The sequence below is a fragment of the Sebastes umbrosus genome, chromosome 20 (assembly GCF_015220745.1).
Source record: "Sebastes umbrosus isolate fSebUmb1 chromosome 20, fSebUmb1.pri, whole genome shotgun sequence".
Classification (NCBI taxonomy): Eukaryota; Metazoa; Chordata; class Actinopteri; order Perciformes; family Sebastidae; genus Sebastes; species Sebastes umbrosus.
The window spans coordinates 4,398,993-4,426,718 of record NC_051288.1 but is presented as its reverse complement, the minus strand read 5'-3'; the positions used below and the strand labels follow the sequence as shown (position 1 = coordinate 4,426,718).

The following is a 27,726-nucleotide window of genomic DNA, read 5'->3' as shown; positions in this document are numbered from 1 at the left end:
TAAGCAAGTGTTTTTCTTTAATTCACAAAATTAAGCATGTGTTTACTTAGGCGAAAAGTGACGCCAAGGGGTCGTTAAGCATGTGTTTAGCGAGATGGAAAAAGTGACGCCGAGGGGTCTGATAAAGCGCCAGTATGCAACGAAAGAGATCTCAACACACTTGAAAGAAGTGTTCGGCCTGTAGGCTTGGAGTGCAATGCGTGTCAGTGTGTGAAGTTGTGTATTTTTATCCCGTTACTTTCATCTAGTTTTCGACCTTATTAGTGGAGTATTTCCTCTCTGAGATGCAGCAGCTTCAGATTTGCATGCGCAGGCTGTGCCACGGAGTGTGTGTGTACGGGTGTGGGGTCTCTGCATGTGTTTATGTGTATGTATGATGATCTGTAGTCCCACTGCTCACCTGCCTGCAGCGTTGCTTCCAGCCTACACTGCAGATCTCTCTCCGCTCGGCTCGACACCCAGTAGCTCATCTCAGTGGACCAAACCCAGATTCACACAACTGAATCCATCCAAACTTCTCTGTCTGCATCTTTTTTACCTTTCACTTATATTGGAACAGATATAGATTTCTTTGCTGAAATACGACCAAATATTTTCACTGTGGAAGATAATGTGTTCATTAGGTTAATAGAGATAGCAGACCAGGTCTAATTAGGTTGTATTTATCAAATGAGTACAGGACATCGTAAACTCTGTCTTGGTTCGAGATGCTGTTAAAAGCTCTGAAAAAAATAGTAAGTGGACCTTGCCTAGAGATTATTTTTCACTCATGGCCAAGAATTAACTTTCATGCTCAAAACACTAAAGTAACTAAATAACCATGAAATGTTATCTTGGCCTTGGCTTGAGAATTTTAAGTGAAAGCCTGAAATACAAACTGGAGGTGTGGCTAGTATTGAGTTGCATCATGGGATTTGTAGGATCCAGTGTTTTTGGAGCTTTAACCACACTAGCGACTGTCAGGACATATCGACCTCTGCTGCTTCTGTTTTGACCATTCTTCTTTCAGCTGTCTCTTGTGAGTTCCCTAACTGTATGACAAAGCAGTAATAAATCACTGGAGTGTCCCTTTAATGATTGGAAAAACAGGGGCCGGTGGCACAAAACAACAGACTTATCAAGTGACATTTCCCTGAGTCTCCTGTTAGGTTTGTTGAACCTGTTAGGGTCGGACAAATTACACCTTTATCGTTCTTATTGGTAGATGAAGATTTGTGACCTCATAAATTCCCATTAAAGCTCCGGCCCACCTTGAACCTGAGCAGAGATCTAATCAACCAGAATAACTGAAAAAAAACACTGTGTGGGTGTACAGAGGTAAGTTTAAGTGTCCTCCTTAAGGTTTCCTTAAAATGTTCACTTCAGTATGTAAGCTTTCCTCCTTATCTTGGTCTTATACTTAAGGAATCCCTTAAAGTTAGTAAAACCGTTACACAAAAGACCTTACCAACCAAAGGCAGGAAAAAAAACTAAAGTACCTCTGACTGTCTTAACCACAATTACTGAGTTTATGGCGATAAATTAAGAAAATTAATGCATCCTGAGAAATGTTCCGCGACCGGGAGAACCCAATAGTTACACTTAACGATGAGCAATTGATTTGACACTGTAGATTTGACCGGCAGTCAATTCATGATTTGTCCGACCATCTAGAGTTGGATCACTCTACTTTCCGCAGCTGTGCTCTTCCAACCCACTTTGCAATCAATGATATCCCGAGTCAACAGTTTTATGCTACGGGATCTTTCCAGTCAGTAACAGGCGAGGTATTTCATGTCTACAGGTCAGCGGTGTGACGCGTCATTCACATGGTTTCAAACACCCTTACCTGTCTGCTGAAAACCGTGGTGAAGTTCCTATTTTCTTACTATCTATAGGCCAACTTTGTGAGACGATAACAGGTGTCACAAGTGTGAATGCAAGCAAAAAGTGTCCATGGAAACTGTAGAATTTTACTGCTGTAAAATCTCTCTAAATGCAGTAAACACCTTTTCCTGAACTAAGGAAACATTTTAAGGGATTCTGTGCAACACCCTTAAGTAAGTCCCTCAGCTAAGGAGAAGTTAAGCCTTAAGTGTCATACTTAAGAAAAACACTTAAGGTGTTTTTGTGTGTCCGGCCGCCATTGAAAACCAAGTAGATATTAGTTTTTTTCAAAATGTATGTATGTATATTTCCATATTTGTTTAATTGTAGACTTACTGCATGTCTACAAAGTAAGAGACTCTTTAAGTTACACCAACAATTAATTGGAAATAAATAATTGGAAGTGTACTGAAGTGTCTCCGTTTTCCTTTTAGTAGTATCAAATGACAAAGTCCTTTCCAGGAACCTTCCCAATTACCCGGTCAGTTCTTTTCAAGAAGATGAATAGGAAACTTTGTGACCCATGAAATTGTAAAAGTGTTACCCATTGGTTCAGTTTCCCGCAACACTTAATTCTGTCTGAACCTATTTTTGTTTGTCACGAGTTGATAATGTGAATACATGCTTAAGTCTTTAAACCCGGGCAGTGGCAACAAATGGTAAACAAGTGTTGGCCTTTGGCTGCTACTTTCTGGATTTAGACCAACGTGTTAACATGTCCTGTTGGATCCTCTCACTCGTTATAATTGCAAATGTGCCCCTGCTGTTGTTGCTTTAAAAACACACACCATGTGTCTGATGAGCATTACTTGGCATTTATAGTTATTATTTGTAGTTTTAACCAGTATTTTCACGGTGATAACATAGTTGTGTGTTTTTTTTCAATATTCCCAATGATTTCCCGGTAAGCAGCTGTTCCTTTGTGATTCGACGGTCTGTGTAAACTTGAAGCTGTTTTGCTGTCTTGAGCCCATTTTTTCTGTCCAGATAAGCAGCGAGATTCTCAGCACTTTGCACCTGTGTGAAGTCGGCATGCTATTCCAGTCACATTGCAGCCACAAGCAAGTTGCTGCTGCACATTGTGAGTGTGTGTTTGTGCATCTGTCAGGCAAAAAATTGTATTGTCTGTATTAAGGGCCTGCCGAGCCTGAAGTGGAGCATAGCAGAAGAAATTCATCTGTAGGCAGAGTGTCGGAGACATCAGACCATGGGAATTACTGATAAAAACAAGCGAAAGAAACATGAATTCTTCGCAAACTTTATAAAAAAAAAAAAAAACAGTAATTCTATTCCTACACTCACATGGCTCCAATCATTTTAGGGCTAGTACCATCTAATAACAGGTTGAATCATCTCTAGAATATCACAAGTAATGACAAATACCATTCATACACAGACCAAAGAAATGTATTAAAATCAGAGCTGTCAAAGTTAACATGACAAAAATGCAAATTTGTTTTAACGCCACTAATTTCTTTAACGCATTAATGCAACTTGCGGTATCAATATTTCAGAGGTTGTAGCGGCCTCCGTTGTAAAGCTAGAGGGAAGGTACTGGAGAAGGAGGATAAATAACGCTCCAAACTTACACTAAATTTTGGCGAGGAAAAACTGTCATGGCCATTTTCAAAGGGGTCCCTTGACCTCTGACCTCAAGATATGTGAATGAAAATGGGTTCTATGGGTACCCACGAGTCTCCCCTTTACAGACATGCCCACTTTATGATAATCACATGCAGTTTGGAGCAAGTCATAGTCAAGTCAGCACACTGACACACTGACAGCTGTTGTTGTCTGTTGGGCTGCAGTTTGCCATGTTATGATTTAAGCATATTTTTTATGATATATGCAGTACCTGTGAGGGTTTCTGGACAATATGTGTCATTGTTTTGTGTTGTTAATAACAGTATACATACAATTGCATAAAGCAAGCATATTTGCACATTTCCATAAACAAGGGTACCCATCTTCAAAAAATTATCTGATAAACAAAACCAAAATTAACTGAGGTGGTTAATGATTTATTGTTATTACAGTTTATTTCCTGTAAATCAATTAATCCATTAATCAAACAGTATCAGTGCTCTTTGCCTTTAAACATATTTTAATACAAAGAATATATCTGTCATCTTAAGAAACCAACAGTCAACAGAGCTTTCACATACATAAAAATGTCATACACTATATCAATATACAACATTAACTTAAAGGAGAAAATCAAAAGTCAACGTTGACTTATTTTAAGGTTACATTAAACATTTAATGTTACATACGTAACTTAAGTCATTTAACAAACGTACTTATTTTAAGCCAAAACATGATCTTAGAAAGTAGGTTTGTTGCGTTTGTGTTTTGTTTTGTTTCAATCCACAACATTAACCTCGTGTTTAAAACTGCAACTGTGATCCGGGGAGAAAATATGTTTCCCTCGAAAAACATAATTGAGAATGCAGGGTAGTTGTATGGGAACGTAACACTTGTCTGAATTCAAGTCATACTGAAATCATATTTACAAATATTTACAACAGATATTGCTGTAACAGCAAATGTATGGCAGAGAATAGTCACTGGTGTTGGAGGGCAGATAGAAAAGTCTTAGATAAATCTCAGACCTTTAAGTAAAAAGTAGACCAAGATGTCCCATCCCCAGCACATACAGCACATGTACTGTAATCTGTACAATAGTTCCTGCTAGTTAGTGGTGTTGGAGTCTGCTCAGCCAGGGAAGCGTGGAGTGGACCTCTCCCTGTCGCAGCTGGTATCCACACGCAGCCCTGCTGGAACACAGAAAATGCTGTTACTATTGACCGACGCCGTAACGCCTCTCCTCTCCTCTCAGCACATGGTAAAGGAAATCAATCAAAAGCTAATCAGGTTGAAAGGCACTCCGCCATCTACAATTAGATCTTCTGCAAACTTTAAGGGCGGTGTTGTGCATCATCTTCAAACACAGTAATTCATTTCTTAAAAATTTAAATTCACTGTTTGTGTAAAAAAGGATCACCAACAGTTTTACTTTAGTTTACCCCTCACGAGGAGTACTATTCAACGTTGACTTGGTTTCACACGGGACAACAACAGTGGTCTGCTGGGTAAAAGTCCTGTGTTCGTTTGACCCAACCATCCTCCTTGCATGGACTTTCTCTCTCTTCATACTACGTCAGTTGCTCTGTCCATCTAATAATGCCGCAGATGGGTTAACATTGGAGTTAGTTGAAAACCGGTGCATCTCTTACGGATGTTACAGGGTGCCTCGGTGCGTCAGTATCAGCTGCCGAGGGCCACTGACCAAGATGCCGTACTTGATGCGTTGGGCGTGAGAACGGGTTGAAAACTCAGGATATCTCAGCCTCTGCAGCATTAATTGTGACCATTCTTAGTTTAGAGTTGTCTCTCACAAGTTGTTTTTCTTCCCCCACCTCCATCCCCCCTCATTGTAGGACAATTTTCCTTCTCTTCTACTCTAATCCTACTGCTTAACCTCAGGAATTGGAATAATTGAAATGCAATGCTTCAGTAATAATGGACAAAGGAAGAACAAGCCTCCACAAAAGAACATTCAACTCTGTTAATTATTTCAGTTGATTCCATTCATTTATCACCACCCCTAGCAGCATATCTCTTATGCTTGTGCAATTATTATTTCTACTGTACAGCTGTGTTTTATAATCAGGTAGCAACCTCCGGGTCTGAGAAGTGAAGCCAATGCGGAAGTGCCTTAAACTTGCATTCTCTCTAACAGCCAGCAGGAGGCGACTCCTCTAGTTGCAAAAAGAAGTCTGATTGTATAGAAGTCCATGAGAAAATGAGCCTACTTCTCACTTGATTTATTACCTCAGTAAACATTGTAAACATGAGTTTATGGTCTCAATCGCTAGTTTCAAGTCTTTTTTAATACAGCATGATGTTCATTTAGAAGATTATGGTCCCATTTAGAGTCACATAGACCATAAAGAAGGGTATGATTTGGGGCGTGGCTACCTTGTGATTGACAGGTCGCTACCACAGCGTTGTCCGGTCTGGGAGTTGTCTGTGTTTTAAAACTTTAACCCTTTCACAGTGTGTTTTCAGTTCATGAAAGTTATTTATAACAATGTGGTCACCTAAAATTGTCTTATTCAGCGTTCGGTTGAACTTAGCTCCACCCTCTCGTGTCACTTCTGGTTTAAAAAAACCAAGATGGCGACGGCCTAAATGTCGAACTCGAGACTTCAAAACGGCAGTCCACAAACCAATGGGTGACGTCACGGTGACTACGTCCACTTCTTATATACAGTCTATGATTAAATACATATGGTGAATAAAATTGAAATGAAAAAATATAAAAACGGTATTATGAAATGAATGAACCAAAAACATTTCTCAATATTAAAGCAGCTATGACCCTTTATCTTTCAAAAATATTTTCACAGCATAAGTTTTTGGGAAAATGACATAATCCCGATGAAAATACCACTTTATGTCATCAGAGTCAGACATTATTAAATCCTACAAATAGCAACTTTAGATCTGAAGTATTTATCATGATTATGCATTGCCTACCCTTTTGTGTCACTTCTGGTTCCAAAAAAACAAGATGGCGTTGGCCAAAATGACGATTTCGAGGCTTCAAAACCGTAGTCCACAAACCAATGGGTGATGTCATAGTGACTATGTTTGCTTCCTATATAACAGTCTATGTTTTATAACAGGTTTAAATAGTTCAATATGGAAGTCATTCTCCATGTTTGTGTTGAAAATAAATATTTTTCCAAGCAGGATGGTCATGCTCAACACTGCGTTTACACTTTTAAAATCAGCCATTAGCACAGTCTGTGTGTCCAGTTGTACCTTTAGGCTACACTCCCTTAGCTGTATTTGTATTTGGTTCAGAGCTGTGCCACTGGAGGGCTGCACCAAAATATGTGAGTTATGATTTTGTGTCTGAGTCTGCACATTAGAGAAGTTTCCCTTCTCTTACTTTATAGACATGCAATGCTAAATTGCTGTATGGAAGTTGGCTACAGTGTGCTTTGTTGTTTTGTTTCGGTGTTAATCAATCATTATTCTTTCATCTCAGGTAACTATTAGGAGATTTTCATGAGTGCTTACCAGTTATTCCAGCATTCAGCCTGTTGTGGTCCTCACTCTGCTGGGAATGTTTAGGTCTTGGCTTTATAACCCTGCTGTAAATGATTTCCCCATCAGCTGTACCAGGCCCACAGCGTTGGTGTGAATGAGCCAGCAGCTGTGCTATCTGTCTCGCCACGGAAGTTTTTTCCGGAACGGGCGGTGGTATTTTGCGAGGCCGAGCGGTCACATTTGCCTCCTCTTCATCCCCCCCACTGAAGACATCATCAGACTCATCCAACAGGGTGAGCGGACGGAGATGCACGCCGCAGAGATCCTCGAGCGTCACCACAGGTAGAGGGGCCGTCAGGGTTCTGAGGTAGGCCGAGGAGTCGGAGTGGCGGCGGCGGGGTGGTTTGGATATGAGAGGAGGTTTGGTTTTAGGAGAGGGATCTGGATTAGCATTGGCCGATTGAGAGTTAGCAGCAGGACTAGATTTTGGTCCAGGCAAGATGACGGGGATGGGAATCTGCAGAGACAGCCTGTTCGCTCGAGCCCGGCGGGAGGCGGAGCTGGACTTGGGACGCAACTTCCAGCCAAGAGGATCGGGGCCGGTGATGACAGATGTCGGGACAGGAGGAGGAGAGGAGCAGGAAGAAGTGGAGGATGATGAGGAAGAAGAGGAGTGAGTTGGCGAGTTAAAGACCCCAATGGGGGGGCAGGAGTAGCGTTTGGATGGAGAATGGGCTGCCGCGTGGGGTAGGAGGAGGGATACTTCACGCTGAGGAGGCGGTGGTTCCTTCTTGTTCTTCTTCACAGTTATGATGGGGGAGGTCCCACACTTGCAGAAGTCGGCCGACCACCGCCGCTGATGAGAACGTGGTGTCACATTCGAGGTGGAGACCGATGGCTCCTGGCTGTGTGTTGTGACACGTCCCGGTCCTCGTCTGTTCTTGCAGTCTCTGTTCTGTGCTCCGAGGCTAACGCAATTTGCTTCAGACATTTTTGCACTCAGCTGGCCGCACTTGGCATACAGGTAGCTACCGTTGGCACTAGCTGGGCTAGCAGTGCCGTTAACAGCAGCGGAACATTTCTTCATCTTGCTTGAAGTGTTTGTCAGGTCTGATGAGCATAAGCAACCCTGAAACAAGAGAAACATGTAGAAAGTGAGAGGACGAAGGGGAGGGGGGTGGGGGGGGGGGGGGGGGGGGGGGGGGGGGGGAACAGGAAAAAAAGAGGAACAGGAGACGCCCAAATAGAGGTTTCACAACCAATGTATTTTCACAACAGAGATACTAGCTGCTCGGTCAACACCCAGCAGTCGTGTGAAGGTGGTTGATCAACTGAAAACCCCCTGTCTAAAATGCTAAGCTATTGTAACTGTAACATAAGTGGACACGAGCCCAAACTGACAGTTATGTTCTTTATAAAATAGCCTAACATAACATAAGCTATGGAACCAAGTAAGGCTGTAGCAGCATTGCATTTGAGCATTGAATTTCATTACGTATTATGAATTCAGCTTTTCATTTGTAAGAGGAACATTATGTAAATTTTGAGAGAGGAAATTACAGCCTCGCTTCAAATTACATAAAATAGTTGCCATGATGTATTGCTCACTCATCAATAAACATGCTAACCAAATAACTAAACATGAACTCTCAAAACAGTCAATAACTTAAAATGTAGTTGGCTACTTAAAAACTTGAAACCTGAAATGATTATACCCCAAAGACTGAAGAACCTTACCTGCAGAGCTGTGTTGATCTCAGTTCTCATCCAAGCTGGACTAATCCCTTTCTAACATCTCTTTCTTGATATCACTCTCTCTCTCTCTGTATTTCCCCACCCAGCAACTCACTCATGTCTGACCACAGCTTCCTCAAACTCTAACGCCCAGAAACCCAGAGTCCCCATTTCACACACACACACACACACACCTGCACACCAGTCAGGGTTGATTAACAGCTGCTTTCACAACAGCATGAAGTAAGAGCAGTATGTGAAAGTAGATATTTGTTCTTGAGAAACTTATTTCAGGTATGAACAGCAGTGTTTAACCAGTGTTTAGTGTGTAGCCAGTTCATTAAAGGGGTAGTTCACCAAATAATGAAAGAACATTATTCTTCCACTTTGCCCAGGCTGAGTAGCCATTTAGTAGCATTTTATAATGACTTATAAGGTAATACAGGAAAATATTAAATTGAGTGGAAGAGGTAATGTTGATTTTGATTTGTGATGAACAATTTTCCTTCAACGGTAGCTTGGACTGATACTGCCGTGATCGACAGTCATGTGGTGCCGAGGAGAAGTACTAAGTACTTGAGTATACTTCAGTGTAAACAGTCTGCTTAATCGTTACTTTAGTAGGTAAAATGCAGTACATACTGATTGAGTATGTTGTATGAAGTACATTAGTATGCAGTACGTCAGCATGCAGTACGTTAGTATGCAGTACGGTCGTATGCAGTACATTAGTATGCAGTACGTCAGTATGCAGTACGTTAGCATGCAGTATGTTAGTATACAGTACGTCAGTATGCAGTACGTTAGTATACAGTACGTCAGTATGTAGTACGTTAGCATGCAGTATGTTAGTAGGCTATGCAGTATGTTAGTATGCAGTATGTTAGTATGCAGTATGTTAGCATACAGTATGTTAGCATGCAGTATGTTAGTATGCAGTACATTAGTATGCAGTATGTTAGCATACAGTATGTTAGCATGCAGTATGTTAGTAGGCTATGCAGTATGTTAATATGCAGTATGTTAGTATGCAGTATGTTAGCATGCAGTATGTTAGCATGCAGTATGTTAGTAGGCTATGCAGTATGTTAGTATGCAGTATGTTAGTATGCAGTATGTTAGTATGCAGTATGTTAGCATACAGTATGTTAGTATGCAGTACATTAGTATGCAGTACGTTAGTATGAAGTACATTAGTATGCAGTACATTAGTATGCAGTACATTAGTATGCAGTACGTTCGTATGCATAATCTTAGTATGCAGTACGTTAGTTCTGCCAAAACGTGGGTGACCTACAGTCAGTGCCTGAACACATCCTTTAGCTGCTGCTCTGCTAATGTATTTTTGTATAGACATTGTGCAAGTCTTGTTACTAGATAGGCAACCTGCAAGTAGAATGTAACTGCATTTTCCATTTGGATGTTCTCAAAGATGAAAGCATAACCATGATAATTAATTCAGACATAAAGCTGCTATTTGTATGATTTCAATTTGAATGTCTGTCTGACTCTGGTGACTCAAAGTGGTATTTTCATTCAGATCATCTAATTTACTCAAAAATGTATGAGAATACTTTGAAAGACAATGGGCAATAGTTGTGTTAATATTTAGAAAATGTTACTTGGTTTATTTTATGATACAGTTTTATAGTTTTAAATTTATATTTTATTCACCATATATAACATTTAATACCAACTTAGATGCTGAAAATGCTCTTTTCAATTTCTGAAGTTACAGCCCACCCTCATGACATTATCTCTTGAGAACTTTTTCTCGTTGAAACTTTTTTAAACCAGGGCGAGCTAGATTTATTTGTTGACTTCTGTGGCATTTGGAGATTCATGACTGATTCACACTTCTCGCTTATCTGTTTTGAAGAAAACCACACAGTTCAGAGAGCTGTAGCAACTATGCAAATTAGGATGTGACATTCTCTCGTGACTTCTGGTGACCGCCGCAAACACGGTCTGTAATTGGTTCGATAGAACTTTTTCACCCTAAATTGTTTGGATGTTTAATAAGCACCCAGTAAACTGATGACGTGACTCAGCAGTAGCCCCCTTTAGAAGCCCACGGCCATGACGTTAAGTCTCTTTCGTCAGTCTCCCACAGTCAAAGTGTCAATCAAAAGCTGCACCAAAGCCGTTAATCTGGTCGCGTGTCGCAACCTATCACATGTAGACCAACACGTTCACGTGTGCTCCTCTCATGCTCCCACATAGGGTATGACTTCTAACGCTCAGTGTCGACAGCGATGCTTTTGAAGTTTGATCAGCACCGAGGCTTCGTTTCTGCTTTCAATTCCTCGTAATCCACCCACAGACCGCAGAGATCTTTCAAGGCTGTGCGAGTAATTGGCAGGTTTGCATGTTGTTGAGAGCCGGATCTGCTAGGTGAGGGCTCGGTACATTAATCTCTGTGTAATGAAGTGATGTAAACCCTCGGGGAGGGAGCGCAGAATACTGTAAACCTGTAGACGAAGGGGAGGGGATTACAGCTGATCCGAGCGCTACTCGTGTTATGATACGCTCAGAGAGAGGAGGCATGGAGGGCGGCAGGAGGAAATATGTGTGTACTGTACAGCATGTGTGTGAGTGTGAGAGAGACCTGACCTTTCTCTCGCTGTTTCTCTAGATAGCAATGAGATATATTTACTGTTCCTCTGCTCCTTGCCAGTCAGAAGTGATCAATATGTGCTTATTAATGCTTGACATGTTAACAGCAGCTGTCTGCCCACCTGGCCCTCTCTATGTATGTTATGTTTGGGGTTATACTGTATCTTCTGTATACCACATCACTGTTATAACCCATGGGAACTTTTCAACTCATTTTGCTCTATTAGAAAATGGCTGTAAAAGATGTATAGATTTACTTTATTTCTACAATCTTGGAAAAATGAAAACAATGTGTCTAAAAGAAGGAAGGAAAATGGTTTATAATGGAAAGAATATGAGGTGTAAAGTTTCAGAAATCGGGTGGGAATAGTGTCTGAAAAGCAGGAGGAGGATTTCTTTTTTTTTTTTTTTTTTTTTTTTAAATCAGAAGTTGACAGAGAGATTTGCTCACAATGGGAAAGTGCAGTGATCGGCAGAGATGTACAATATAGCTCTGTGGAAAATGGAGAACTTTGAAGCCTGATCCCTCAGGTTTGCTAGAAAAATGATTAAAGAAATCCTTCAGATTTTTTTTTTTCTTTTTGAGGAAGGACTCAGAGATCCGTGTATAATAGCTAGTCACACGCTTAGAGTTTGGAGGATTCCTGAAAGTGTGAAATGTCCCAGATTTTGCGTAATTCTACACTGAAAAATACAAGGAAGGTACAATATTTCTAATTTTCGTGCGTTCTCCTTTGAATGTCCAACAATTTCACCAGCAGTGTCAATTTCCGCTCGTTACATGGATACAGTCTTTTCAAAATAAACTTCCGTCTTCACAGGAAAAAACTTGGTTAGGTTTAGGCAACAAAACTACTTGGTTAGGGTTAGGAAAAGATTGCGGTAGGCTAACTATGGATGTGGCGTTAATTATGTATGAATGTTACCTGACAAATAAGTCAACACCTGGATTAAAATATTTACGGAAGTGGCGTTACTTAAGTACAGATGTTACGTGACAAATAAGTCAACGTTTGGGTTAAAATTACTACGGAAGTGGCGTTAATTAAGTATGCATGTTCTGTGACAAATAAGTCAACGTTTGGGTTAAAACAAAAATGGAAGTGGTGTTACTTAAGTATGGATGTTGCGTGACAAATACGTCAACGTTTAGGTTAAAATAACTCCGGAAGTGGCGTGACTCATATACGGAAGTTACGTGACAATTAAGTCAATGTCTGGGTTAAAATAACTATGGAATTGACGTTACTTAAGTACGGAAGTTACATGACAAATAAATCAACGTTTGGGTCTAAATACGTACGGAAGTAGCGTTAATTAAATACGGAAGTTACGTGACAAATAAGTCAACGTTTGGGTTAAAATACGTACGGGAGTGGTTATTTAAATACGGAAGTTACGTGAAAAATAAGTCAATGTCTGGGTTAAAATACGTGCGGAAATAGTGAATCATCAATGATAAGACCTTTCTATGTGGTTGTCAGTGACATCACCAGCCAAGTTGTACTACAGTCTTTATAATCTGATATAACCCTCTAATATAACGGATATATTTTTCCAGCTTCCTGTAAACAACTGTAATACTGATGAAATGTCCATTGTCCTCTGTCATAAGAGCGTAACCTTCCTGTTCTCCTCCCTTAGAGCAGAGGTGTTCTGACACAACCTTGAACCTCTAACACTGACTTCACTCTTGCATAAGCTCTCCCATTTCATTACACCTACCTCCATCTTCTTCTTCTCACTCTTATCCAGGCTTAGTAGCACAATCTCTGTCCTTCACGATATCCTGTGAACAAAATATGAGGCAGGCTGGAAAGTTAATACAAATCCTGTGATCCTCTGTGGCTTATTGTTTAGTACCTTCACTCTCTGGAAATTCATTTTACTGCAAAAAAAATGCGTCTTTTCAGGATTTTTTAATGTATAGTGGTTGAAAGTGAGATTGGATTTAGATTCAATCACACACACAAAAGCACACACACAATACAGTGTCTGCTCAGAGAATGTTAAAGGGACAGTAATTACCATAACTGAAATGATTTCCATAATCATCTGGGTTAATCAGAAACATGAAAGTAGGCAAGCTACTTGGCTGTAATGTAAATTATTGTAGCCTGCATTAATATTCCTGTTCTAATATTGACACATGGTCATCATCACAGCCACAATGTTAAGCTACATGTTTGTATTCTTCTTTAACGGCATTAAGCAAATGCTAATTTGAATGAATTGTATTAGTCTGGATGACGGTGGAGATTGTTCGTGTTCCATGTTGGAGGCTTTCACACTTAAAGTTGTCTTCTGGAAGACTTCATTTTGTAATCTGACTCTGTACAAAGGATGGCGTCACTGTGATTGTGAGGTAACCAGTAGAAATACAGTATTGATGTTACAAAGTAATCTCCCACTCCAGCATGTATTTGGTTGGCCAATGCCTTGCCGGATGGAATCAGGCATTATGTTTTTGGGTTGTCCGTCTGTCCATCCGTCCATCCGTCCATCCGTCCATCCGTCCATCCGTCTGTTTGTCCATTTCATTATCATGAACACGATATCTCAGGACGAGATGGAGGGAATTTCTTAAAATTTGGCACAAACGTCCATTTGGACTCAAGGATGAACTGATTCAATTTTGCTGGTCAAAGGTCACTGTGACCTCACAAAACAATTTTTTTTGGCCATAACCCAAGAATACATATGCTAATTTTGACAATTTCACAGAAATGTCTAAAAGGATGAAATAATGAATTGATGATATTTTGGAGAGACATGGATGTATACTTCAACTGACTTGTTGGCGGAGGCTTACAACGGCGAGGAAGTAATTCTAGTTTACATTGTTACGTTGGAGCCTCCTGCGTTGACGCTTCTGCTGCTGCGTCCCCTGGACTGGCCTGAGTTTTTTCGTGCAAGGCTAAAATTGGTCTGAACACAGTCTAAAGATGCAGTCAAACCACATTTCGTGGTAAAGCCAGGCAGGACAGGAAGTAGCGTGGGCAGGGTTATAAGCATAAACTGTGGGAACTAGCTTGGCTAGCAGGCTAACAACAGCAGTCCAAAAAGTTGCAAATTCAACAGCTTCAACAATATTTCCTGAATGAGAGGTCAATGCAACCCCCTTTTTGTTTGTGAATTGTGAATATGATTTTTATATTGTAAAGAGATAAGTGCTGAGGAGGAAATTTTACTGTTGAAAAATAAACTTGTCAGTGCTCCATGGTAGACAAACAATGTAATGGTGACCGTTTCTAAATCAACTCAAACATATCATTGGCGCACCATGGCCCTGAAGCTGTCAGAGGCTCATGTAGGATGGCATTTTTTTTTGCCACTTTTATAATGTAGGCAGGCCCTCTCACATTCAGGAAAGGATTAGTGATGGCAAAAGCCATTTCAGAATGAATGTCTTTAACGCCAGCCTGGACATCATTATCGGCCAGCTTTCACAGAGGTTCACTTCTGTGTATGAAACTAACACACATTTCCAGGCTATCCAACTGGGAGCACCGAACAGTCGGTACAGTGAATGACGCAGTTTACCAGTACGCACACTGCCTTGCGGACCACTACAGCAGGGATTCATCCTTTCTCTGACCAACTCCTTGCATTCAGAGCCTGTTTTTTTAAGACAGAAATAGCAAAAGAGACAACTGTAAAGGATCTGGCCCAGATGACTCATTGTGGATCACAGCTCAATGGCGGCGACGTTTATTGATGTTTGCACAGTATTGCTGTTATACCTCACTATACCTGTCACGGTTGTGACTGCAGAGCACTCATTCTCCAAGCTCAAATTGATTAAGGCAGCATGGAACGAGAAAGACTGAGTGGACTGGCTATACTCTCAATAGAGAACAGCAGAGCCAGGAATTTGGACTTGAGCAGTGTTGTTAATGACTTTGCTCAGCACAAGGCCCGTAGGATGAACTTTCTAACGTGTGAGTACAAGTTTTTTTAGTTATGGAGTGGGATCAAGGATTTAAATCTATAGCAATGTAGCTGTTAATTGTTATGCTGATGATGCATGATAAAATCTATAAATGCAAGCGGTTTTGTGATCAGGTACCGTCATCCATTCATTCGTAATGTATGCGTATCGACATACTGTGTAACCTACCTTTGTGTTAATTTGTTAGTGTACTGTAGGCTGGCTAAAGTCATTTCAGATGTTTGATAGTAGGAGAAATCAGGCTGTGGTGCTTTGAATCCAGGGCAGGCTGTTAAATTAGCGTTGATAAATATGGCGCTTCGGCTGCTGTCCGTGGTGCTGATCAAAGACTGCTATGCAGGATGGGAGATGATTCGTGAGCCTCTCCATGGTGATATAGCATTGTCTGCTTTGCAATTGTCTGAGTTGAATGGCTGTGTGTCCGTGCATAAGCACAGGAGTGCACTCGTGTTTGGGTCGAGGGAGGGCCCAAGGAAAAATATTTGCACTGGTGCCGATCACAATGATGTTACACTGCTGTCCAATACTAATCAGGTCTGGACTGGAAGGACTGCAACCATTTCTCTCTCTCTGTCTCTCTCCTTTTTGAGCTACATCATCCTCATCTTGTTGGTTTCTTCTCATTGGCATCACTGGTCATTGGGGATTTCTAAAGTTTGCATAAAGGTTGTCTGAAAGTGGGATGGAAACGCTCTTTGTCTCAGCTTCCGTTTTCATGTGTGCTGCATGTAATGAACTAACAATGAAGAAAGTGCATGTGAGTAGAGTATCAGAGCATCAAAGACCCTCAGAGACATTTAATGCTTTTTAACCAAGTCAGGTAATAGAGACAAGACACTACTGGCCTGTAATTGTAAGAAGATGGATGGATAGAGAGGCAGAAGGAGAGAAGAAGGGTGGAAAAGGGGATCTGGAGGGAGAAGGGGAGGACAAGATGGACTGCAGCCAGTGAACAAAAAATTAATCTTTTGTCTTTCTCCCCCTCTCCTTCTCTGCGGATTCATCCATCTCCTCTGTCACCACTATCTATCTCCAATCCCTCCCCTGTATCGAGCCTATCTCCTCTGTACTCTTCCCCTTCTTTCCTTTCCTCGTTTTTGGATTTCTTCACCACTCTGTGCTCTCTTTTCGTCTCCAGGCATGGCTGACAGAGATCCATGAGTACGGCCAGCAGGACGTGGTCGTCATGCTGCTGGGCAACAAGGTGAGACCTTGTTGCCAACACTGGGGGATGGATGGACAGATGGACTCATAGAGGGAGGGAGGGAGGGATCATGGAGGGAGGTATGGCGGGAGCCGGAGTTTAAAGACGGATTTATGGATGTGTCTGGAAGCAGGGAAAGAGTTGTACTTTATATGTATTGCAAACATCACAAAACATGTCTTGGTAGTGATTACTGGTCATTTCAACAGTACCTGTTGGAGAAGTGGCAATAAAGTTATCAAAGGTAGTGGCTAGAAGGTAACATGCAAATTGAGAAAACTCTCACAAGATGGTTAAGGTTAGGCAGTGACCTCTAATGGTTAAAGTTAAGCATTGACCTTGAATGGTTAAAGTTAAGCATTGACCTCTAATAGTTAAAGTTAAACATTGACCTCCAATGGTTAAGATTAGGCATTGACCTCTAATAGTTGAGGTTAGGCATTGACTTCTAATAGTTGAGGTTAAGTATTGAGCTCCAATAGTTGAGGTATTGACCTCTAATAGTTGAGGTTAAGCATTGACCTCTAATAGTTAAAGTTAAGCACTGACCTCTAATGGTTAAAGTTAAGCATTGATCTCTAATGGTTAAAGTTAAGCATTGTCCTCTAATAGTTAAAGTTAAGCACTGGTCTCTAATAGAAGAATAGTGGCCGGGCGTGCCGGCGGGTCGAAGAAATTGTTAAGAGGTTAATAATTTAGTCCGTGTATCGATACAGTATTGCCAAGCAAAATATTGCGATACTATGCTGTATCGAATTTTTACCCCATCCCAAGTTAGCAGGCTAAAAAGCCACATATTTTTCTCAGGGGTTGGTGGAGACCAAAGCAGAGCTAAAAGAAGAGAGAATATTGCTCTTACATTTACAAGTTAGCCAGAAACACTGCTCCAAATGAATCCACATGTTGCTCCGCGTCTATTAAAAGTGAGAACAGGTAACTGTTTGCTAGCACATTATTCATACCAGCTTTGCAAGGCGATGAAATGTCAGATGTTGTGTTTTTAGCATGCTATGGAGCTCCTCTGCCTCCAAGTGAACAAAAAAAATGCAATTAATGCAGCTTTAGTCAACATTTCATACATCTATACATCTTATTTCTGTGACATTTATGCCCAAATCATCCTCCCTACTTATATAATTTTTCAGGAGAGGTGGTGGTGAAATTCTAAACCAAAAATTAAAAATTTATGTAAAGCAGCTGGTAAAACATGAAAGTGATTTCCATGTATATGTCCAACATGGACAACAACCTACTGTGAATTCCCTCATTAAGAACTCTCCAGACACTGTGTGTGTCAGGACTTGGGATGTGAGCGACAGTTTCTAACTTGATACCGTGCGTCCGATGTGTTCCAGGTCGACTCCACACATGACAGGATGGTGAAGAGAGAGGAAGGAGAGAAACTGGCAAAGGTGAGCTTCATGATACACGCACACACACGCACACACACGCACTCACACACACACGCACACACACGCACTCACACACACACACGCACGCACGCACGCACGCACGCACGCATGCACACACACACACACACACACACACACACACACACACACACACACACACACACACACACACACACACACACACATTCAATTTGACATATGTAACAAGCATAGAAGACATGCTGTGCTCTGCCCACGCAGCCACGTGGACTCTAAAACTCCCCCCCTCCCATGTAGCTGCTGCGTCTTGATTAGTGTGTGTAATTACGTATTCATGGAGGCGCATAATGTTGTTATTGTTTGGAATAAATGACGGGGGCTCGCTAACTCAATTTTCCAGGCCGTTTCGCTCAGATAAGCTCTGAGAGGCGTGTTAGAGTAAATACGAACAGAAGTGGTAGGGAGAAGCATGAAGCACTGCAGCTGTCAAGGTAGAGACACACACAGCGGGAATATTGACACGCACACACACACACACACACACACACATACACAGAATGAGACTGCTATTACCTGGGAGCATCTTTCATCGACTACACACTGTGTTCATTTTCTGTCTTATAAGTTACAACAAAGAGGGGAGTAAATTAGTTTTTGAGAGCCAGAAATCTCAGCACCCGTCAAAATTATTGTTGAATTACTGGTATTGATCACCAGCCCTCTCATCCCCCCCCTGGTACTTTGAACCTATAAACTCCCAAACCTGAAATTAATATTAAACCTTATTTTTCTGTCAGCGTCAGACATACAAGAGTACCCGGAATAACAGATGTTTCTCTGTGCAGGAGTTTGGAGTGCCCTTCATGGAGACGAGTGCTAAATCTGGACTGAATGTGGAGCTGGCCTTCACTGCAGTGGCCAAGTGAGTCACACACACACACACAACACCACCACAGTGTGAAGGAGCACACAATAGCAGAGCAACACAAACTCTCAAAAACCTCCAAGTGATGAGAACCGGAACAGTGCTGTCCCCCCGTAGTTCAATAGCTCCAGTGTTCCATGATGAACAGTATAGGCGACAAGTATTGTGTTGAAGAATATGTAACTTTTGAGAGAAGCACTTACACAACCTGCTATGATGTTAATGTATGACTGTATTACTGCAGCAGCCTCCTTCTCAAGCTAGTCATTGTCACCGGCATCATTTAGCGATTTACCACACCGACAGTGAATATTCACGTCTCGTATGAGCCTCAAATCTCAGTGTGAAAGCCTTGGTTAACTCGCTACACAACAGCTTTTCATCATTTTCTCTCCTGTGACAGCAAGTTTCTTTCCCACAAAAGGGAGCGCAGCCTCAGCGATGACGCGATGCTCGTCTGGTCTATAGCTTGGAGCCATAAAGCCCCTCTATTATATCTTTTTTAGGACATGGCAGAGGAACAAATTGTAGATCAGTTCTTTTTTATTTATTGTTTGTGCCACCAACTACACAGCAACTCTTCAGCATAACATTATTACTATTACCGGTTTGTTTAAAGTAGAAGTTTGGAGACATGTTTCAACTTTTTACTCTGTTACCGTATATGATTGGACACGGGATTGTTTTTCCCCCAAATTGGGGCATGGTAATGCGAGCCTACTCTGTCGGATGTATAAACGGCTGATTCTAAGTTAACGAAAGCACGATTCTTAGAAACAATTCTTATTTTCAGGTGATTATACACTAAAGAAAAAATACGTGTTAATATTATTTTCCATTTCGGCTAATAGATCCCCTTAAATGCTACACACTGTGCCTTTAAAACACACCCCTCCTCAGTTTCATTACACTCAGGGGTTATGCACCTTATAGTCTTACTTGACCTGGCTGGAACACAAGCTACTACAATGTAAAACCAATGTCAGCAAACTCTAGATAGATATCATTGTGTAACTAACATTCCAGAGTCGGTGTGACAATTCTCTACTTTTGCTGCCTTTAGCAAGTCACAGATAAACATTTCAATGGTTTTATCACAGAAGTAAAACATGAAGTAATAAAAAGGTACTTTTTATCTCTCATTATTTATCTGTTCAAAATGTACCTTATATGGGAGATTTGTCAAGTATTTAATACTCAAATATGCTGCTTTATGCAAATGTATGTATATATTTATTACTGGAAATCAATTACCAACACAAAACAATGACAAATATTGTCCAGAGACTCTCACAGGTACTGCATTTAGCATAATAATATGCTCCAATCATAACATGGCAAACTGCAGCCCAACAGACAACAACAGCTGTCAGTGTGTCAGTGTGCTGACTTGACTATGACTTAACCCCAAACTGCATGTGATTATCATAAAGTGGGCATGTCTGTAAAGGGGAGACTCGTGGGTACCCATAGAACCCATTTACATTCACATATCTTGAGGTCAGAGGTTGAGAGACCCCTTTGAAAATGGCTATGACAGTTTTTCCTTGCCAAAATTTAACGTTATTTAGAATTATTTGCGACAAGCTAGTATGACACGGTTGGTACCAATGGATTCCTTAGGTTCATTCTAGTTTCATATGATATCAGTATCCCGGGGCTTGAATCCGATCCGCGGCCCTTTGCTGCATTTCATCCCCTCTCTCTCCCCCTTTCATAACTGTCACTATCAAATAAAGCCAAATAAAACAAAATCTAAAAAAAACTAACTTATTTGTGTTTTCCATTTGCTTTTAATTACGTAACAAACATACTTATTTTAACCCAAACCACAATTTTTTTCTAAACGTAACTAAATTGTTTCCTGTGAACGCGCAAGTTTATTTTGAAAAGACGGTGTATGCGTGTAACAAGCGGAAATTGACAAGTGCAAACTGATGCTAGAGTGAGATGTGTAGGGCATTTTGAGTCTGAGTTGAGATCATCAGCTGAATGCCTTAAACTGTTAAAGAAAGGACAATACCTCCTGTCTTGCAGAATATATCTGGTGGAAAATATCCAGCTGAGCTATCAATACTAAAGCAGATAAACTCCGTAAACACAGAATACAGAACGATGGCTTCATCAGCTGCACAGATGTAGAGGTCTTCACAGCTGAACCACTCCTCCATTGTTACTCTAACACCCGACACTTCTGAACAGGCATCACATATTTGTGTGGAGCTATTTGAAATCTTTTATATTCTGTTTTCAAAAACTCTGCATCACTAATGGAGGGCAGGTGCGGATGGAGGACTTTTTTGCAACACCTACTCCATTTGAACAAGTTTAAAAGCACTTGTCTTTACAAAACAAGGCCAGTCTGGTAATTATAGAGGATGGCAGGGTTATTAAGATTTATTTTTATGATGTGCATTTGCATTTATTCCCTACGGCCGTGGTATGATAATGCAAACTTAAGTATTCAAATAGACAGTGATACATAATTACAGATTCAGCTGTTTATTTCAACCAAAGTTTATCTTGACTGCAACACATCTATTAGTTGTGGTTGTGTTTTCTTTCCTTATAATGAGGATGCTATTTTAACTGTGTGTCCGGCTTAGATGTAGTGTCGGACAGTTTGTGTGGGAGTTGCTTTACATTTATAGCCTCGTTATGGTAACAGGCTGGCATGGTGGGGTGTTACCAAGAATAGCATGACAGTCTGGCACATAACACCGCGCAGATACAGAGCATGAGACCAGCTCGTCTCTTGTTGCCGTCCTCCAGCTCGTGTTAGCACCTTTTCAGTTTTTTTACTTTTTTTCTGATCTCTCCAAACTTCTCCATCGCCTCTCGTCTGCCACTCTTCCACTTTCTCATCTCTTCCACGCCATCATGCTTTGTTCATTTCATTTCGGGAGTGCTTTATTTGCATAAAACACACGAGTGCTTAAAGGAAAAGCATCTAAAAACAGATAAAAACATGAGTCACATGGAAATGATAATGATGGCATGACAACAGCAAATGGTCATAATTGTGATATTGAATCACTAACGAACACGGGCATCATATTTATGTGCTTTAAGTGTTCTCTGTAATTATTTGTTTTTATTTATTTTATTTGTCTTTATTTGTTGCTTGGATTTTTTAGTGTATGTATGTACATATATGTAGATATACTGTATATGAACTGTCGATCACACATTAACGAAGCAATTAACAGTTATTGATGAACTTATTTGAAGCTGATGGCAGAGACGGCAACACAATTAACACCTACTTAATTACAAATTCACAGTTGGGAGTTTCCTCTCGCTGAAATGAAAGCCTGGAATTCATCAACAATGTGCACCAAACATGGTTTTAGTACCAACTTGCAGCTGCATTACCCCACATTGGTACAGTAACTATCTCAATCAGGTTTCAAAGAGCTTCAAGTCGGTTTTTCAAAGTTCACTGAAAGTAATGGAAAACTGTGGCTGCCTGGAATTTCACATTTGTTGAGCTAAAACCTAGAGGTATATGCTTTGGAAAATATTCTGCTTAACATGCTCTCAATTTAGAATGAATGGACTCAGTCTATGTCTAAAACATGCAATGGTGCTTTCACATGACACCTTGTCTAGAGATATCACGATACCAGAAATTTAGTAGTCGATACCAATAGCTGTGAAATTCCACGATTCTCGATACCCAATTTGATACCATGGTAAAAAACAAAAACAAAACAATAAATCCCATGTACTTCAGCATACACTCCTTTATTACCGTTTGCATATTGTTTTTTGCGAATTTATTATTAATCCCTGATGATCCGCCCTCAAGTTTCTTGTTTTTAATACATTTGAAACATGATAACGTTCTAATTTACCTCTGCCCAATATTTGCTGAATTTAACTGAATAAAGCTTCACATTACACATTCATCATAATGTAACAAGGTTACTCGCATCCTGCTGTTTTCAACATGGATGTGTTGTTCACTGTGGGAACATTGTGTAGCATTATCAGGGACATTTTCTATAGTCCCCGGGACAACGGGACGCCATTAGCCTCAAGCCCTGACAATACCTACTGTACCTTCGGTAGTGTAGAAAAAAAGAGTCATCTTTTCAGAATTTTGGCATTGACTTATGGTGCCTTCAAATGTGTGAGCTGGTGTTTACAACATGGGAAGTTTACACAATATGCTTTGCGTTCAAGAAGTCGTGAGAACACCGCTGCTAAGCAATGGCAATATTAACGTTACTGTCGGCGTCTAGAAGCCACAGAGGATAACAATTTAGCAAGCTAGCAAGTGGGTAGCATAATGCAGGAAATGCAAAGGCTTAATGACAGAGGGAAAAGATAAGGCCGTTGGGAATATCAACATTTCCCTTAGACATATTATAAAATTACGAAGAAAAACGATAGATGACTAAAATTACAATACTGTTTTTTAACTTATTATGCACCGAAAAATGAACTTCCAAGGCCTCCACCATTTCTGACAACGGCAACAAACACGGCACAACTCGTAAACTCTGAGCTTTCAGAAACTTTCCACTTACGAGGTCTTGAAAACCACAAGAGGGGGTCATTCATATGGACTCTTCTCGTGAACACGGTAAACACGACCCCATTTGAAGGCACCATCAATGCAACCTCCGTTAACGTTAGCTGTTAGCTCCGTTATTTAGCCAAGCAGGACTGTACTTCCCCCCAGCTGCTAACAGCTAAGGTTACTCGCCTCCTGCTGATTTCAACACAGATTTGTTGTTCACAATGTAGCATTATCAGGGAACATTTATATTTTCCCCGGCACAATGGGTCGCCATTAGTCTCGAAACCCTGAAAGTACCAATGGTGCCTGAGGTACTGTAGAAAAACGAATACCGTCACATTTTCAGAATTTTGGCATCGACCGAAGTATCGGTTCTCGTGACATCCTTATACTGCTGTGCTCTGTCGCCACCTGTTGGTAGCAGAGTTATTACGGCCTCATGTTTATACTGTCTCTCTCTCAGAGAACTGAAGCACAGGACCATGAAGGAGCCCGACGAGCCAAAGTTTCAGCTGCAGGAGTACGTCGACAAAGAAATGAGGACTGCTGGCTGCTGCCGCACGTAGACCTATCCTATGTGTGTGTATACGTGTGTGTGTGAGAGAAAGAAAGAGAAAAAAAGAACAGGTACAATATATTAAAGTGGTAATTAATCTGGTATGTCTGGGAATTATCATGAAATTCTCACTGACGGTAATATTTCTATCAGTGGTGATATGCTCTCTCCCAACCCACCTATCCTCTGCAACTGTGAATGTAATATAACTCCTATCTACATGCTTGCACATACACATGCATGTACACACACATAGACACACACACACACGGCTAAGTTGACTTCACAGCCCGTTCGGTCCATTTTTTCCATAAGATGATGATGTGATGTACATATTTTTAAATGTAATTTAAATCCTGTGCTCTGAAGCTTTGTAGTTTGTAAATGCCCGTCTTGTTGAAACAGAAGAACATGGACACAAATTTGTTGAATATTAAATCCATCCCGTCAAAGTAATAGAAATGAATAGATCTTATGAACACATTTTGTACAGATACACCGTTGCACCCTAATGTAAGCTGCCAAATGGCACTGTGTGCTGTTTATGTACAGGATATCATATGCTAACTGTTTTTAATACTTGTGATCATGACTATTATCATACTGATGTGTGGAATTTAATTTGAGCTCTTTACCTTTTATACACAGATTGTTCAGTTTGAGGTTAAAGCTGTTATGTGAAGCATTTTAACATTTAAGGGCGGGTCCATTATTTGTTTTTTTTTATGTACTGTAGCTTCTCAGTGGTGTTCCGTATGTTTTCAAATCCAAATATTCAAATTTTGGTACGTACGTTTTAGCTTCAAAATGCTATTTTCCCAAGTCCTTCTAAAAACTTTTGATTTCTGAATGATGACGCTGCTACATGTACAGTATACCGTATATATATATCCTTATAGTCAGTGTATTACATACAGTAATTAAGATGGAGGTCGGCATGCTCCCAGTTTGGAGAAGCAGACAGGGGAACCGACACGGAAGCAAAGCAATGTACTGCTGTGTGGACGCCACGTTAGTTCAGATCCAAAAGTCACACAATAACACAAACAAACTAACCGATCGATGCGGCGGTAGACCAGCAACTCCCGTGTTCTACGAGGCAAAATTACTGTTTTTGTGAATGGAGTCTGGTGGCTTTGAAGACAGCGTTTTTCTGCTGCTCCCATTCACAGCTGCTTTACCTCGCTGCCGGGGGACTGAAGCCATTATATCTCATCAGACTACATTCACAAAAGCAGTAAATTTGCCTCAGAACACGGGAGTGTACATACAACCCCACTTCAGAAAATCCAATCTAACCCTTTCAGTTATTTCCAAACTTAGCACAGCTAACTTTGACTCAACTAGTGCTAACGTTCACAGTATTCATAACCTTATTGCTTACTTTGGTAGCTTGTGTTTCCATTTGAAAAAATGGAAAACAGAACGTAGATGGACTCGCCCTTTAAGAAATCTCCCTTAGTGATTACTAAATCGTCAACTGGTCGTCATCGTCACATACTGCCCACCAAAGCTTCCCATCCAGCCTGCAGAATATTTATGAATTCAGAAAATGTGAGAAGGAAAAAAAATGCGTTCTGGTATTCTGGCATGTTTCTCTTCCTACATTAAAGCAACCCCTAAAACAACTGAGATGAAAATGATCTTATTAGGAATGATTTACCAACCCCAAATATGTGCGTTTGACCCACAGGTACTAAAGATGTTATAAATCCATCAGTTAGATTATTATTAATGAGTAGCCTACACAACCCGATGCAGGAGTCAGGCCTACCTCACTCACAAAACTGTGCTTGCTTCGCTGGTTGTACACTGAATAGCAGTCGCCTAGGATGGGTGAAGCTGGAACAAATTCCTTTTATAAATGGTTGTGCCATATTTTCATGTAAGAATGGGGACAAACTCATAGCTGTCATTTAAAGGTGCAGTGTGCCGGATTTGGCGGCACCTAGCGGTGAGGTTGCAGATTGCAACCAACTGAAACTTCTCCCATGTGCCTAGCGTGTAGGACAACTATGGTGGCTGACGCAAAAACGTGAAAACACGAATGGCCTTATCTAGAGCCATAGTTTGGTTTGTCCATTCTGGGCTACTGTAGAAACATGGCGGCCGGCTCCATGTGTTGATATAAACGGGTCATTCTAAGGTAACGAAAACACACAAATTCTTAATTTCAGGTGATTATACCCTAAAGAAAACATACTAATTATATTCCATTTCTGCAAATAGATCCCCCTAAATGCTGCACACTGTTCCTTTAACACTTTAGCATAATAGCATCAAAACCAGTTAAAGTTGATTAATATATCCTGCCAATCAGGACTGCATTCTACAATTACGTTTCTGTAATTTCAGATTTGAACCATCATTATGGAGAGTGTTCACACTGATATAGGCTAATAAAAATAAGAATTTTTGTAAGAAAGTGAAAATATGAAACAATGATAGGCTAATTAGGCCTAAATAAATGTATTTATTTTTTTTATTTAAAAGTCCGGCCCCCACAGTGTCTGCTTAGAAAAATTCTGGCCCTTGGAGAAATGTAGTTGATGACCCCTGTATGAGACCATATTAAATGTAAAAGACAAGATCATAGGCAAAAGAGAGTGACTCTACTCTGCGTTTTATAGATTTGGGGAGTAATCAGTTGTATTGCTTTATGGCACAAAACAAGAGCAGGTTGCTGCTCTTCTATAGAAATCACTTGTAGCACTCAATCCTTTTTGAGTAAGGGAAAGGGAGACAAATAATATATTTTTTGTGACACAAAGCAACAAGGTTCTTGTGAATTCTGGTCTAACTGGGATTTTTAAAAGTCAGATATTGAGTGTGAAGTTCATTCTTGACTTTGGAAACAGAAATTGAAAAAAACAATCTTGATTCAAGGTCCACTTTTTTTTCTCCAAATTTTTTTGGAGCTTTCCACCACATCTCACTCTCTTTATAGAGTCAATCTTCTGATGAAGATCAAAACATCAACTCTGTCAGTTTTGACAAAACTAAACAATATTGAGCTATGTGATATTTAACAGATCTACTCCATTCCCAGATGAAGACAGCAAGATGTGGTTGAAAGATCCAGATAAAGCTAATAAGTGGACTTTGAGTTAAAGGGGAACACCACCTGAATTGAGAATTCCTATATGTTAGTTCCATGGCCTAGTAAAGTTCAATCAATATTTGTGAACATGAGCTACTCTTTCTCAAAGCCAGAAACCAGAGAAGTAAGTCTCAAACTTATGATGTCATAGTGTTTAAAATCTGGAGCTGCTCCATAGATAATGAATGGGACTATTTGTTTGTTTTCTTTTTTGTACCTAAATCAGCTTTATTCTATTGTAGTGTTGTCAATTGTGAAACAGAAAATGTCCCCATATACTCAGAACATTCCCCTGGGTGATCTCACTGTCATCTATAACATATTTCTCCATTCATTGTCTATGGAGCGGTTCCACACTTTATACTCTATGACAACACAAGTTTCAGTTTTAGCACTCTAGTTTTTGGATTTGGGAGAGAGTTGTTCATGTTTACTAATATTTTTTGGATATCTTAGACCATAGGAATAACATGTAGGAATTTTGAAAATGGGTTTACTTCCCCTTTAAAATTCGAAGAAGTTGTATATTGCTGGTTTGAGATAGCGGTTCTATAGAGTATAGAGGATCTGTTATTCTCCAATTTTTGTACGTACACAGTGAATTTTCAAGTATACATAATATTGTATAAATGTTTAAAACTGCTACAGCAGACATCTTGATTCTTTTCCTCTACTTTGCCAGGCTTAATTTCAATGCTTAAACATGTCAAAACAAGATCAAATAAACATGAGCACAGCAGATACGTAGAGTGCCAGTCTTGTGCTTTTCAATCAAGGTCACAAAATGTAGAAA

The 27,726-nt window shown here is 40.4% G+C and overlaps 2 protein-coding genes across 3 annotated transcripts in view; one reads left to right on the top strand and one right to left on the bottom strand.

Annotated features, from left to right (window-relative positions):
• The window catches only part of LOC119479656 (ras-related protein Rab-26), a 97,377-nt gene extending 73,500 nt beyond the window's left edge, over nt 1-23,877 (top strand). The window contains exons 6-9 of the mRNA XM_037755484.1: nt 16,368-16,433; nt 17,789-17,845; nt 18,670-18,746; nt 23,741-23,877. Coding sequence (XP_037611412.1) covers nt 16,368-16,433; nt 17,789-17,845; nt 18,670-18,746; nt 23,741-23,843 — 303 coding nt within the window. The 3' untranslated portion in view covers nt 23,844-23,877. The remainder of the gene's footprint in view (nt 1-16,367; nt 16,434-17,788; nt 17,846-18,669; nt 18,747-23,740) is intronic.
• LOC119479655 (serine/arginine repetitive matrix protein 1-like) lies at nt 4,244-8,803 on the bottom strand. 2 transcript variants are annotated; one of them, XM_037755482.1, is made up of 3 exons: nt 8,665-8,803; nt 6,958-8,056; nt 4,244-4,643 (listed from the first exon to the last, which is right to left on the bottom strand). In XM_037755482.1, exons 1-3 carry the CDS (start codon nt 8,692-8,694, stop codon nt 4,582-4,584), a joined length of 1,191 nt encoding a protein of 396 aa, XP_037611410.1. In that variant the 5' UTR covers nt 8,695-8,803; the 3' UTR covers nt 4,244-4,581. The 2 variants fall into 2 exon arrangements, with proteins under 2 accessions (XP_037611410.1, XP_037611411.1); XM_037755483.1 differs by having other exon boundaries at nt 4,244-4,640.
• Nucleotides 23,878-27,726: the final 3,849 nt, after the last annotated feature.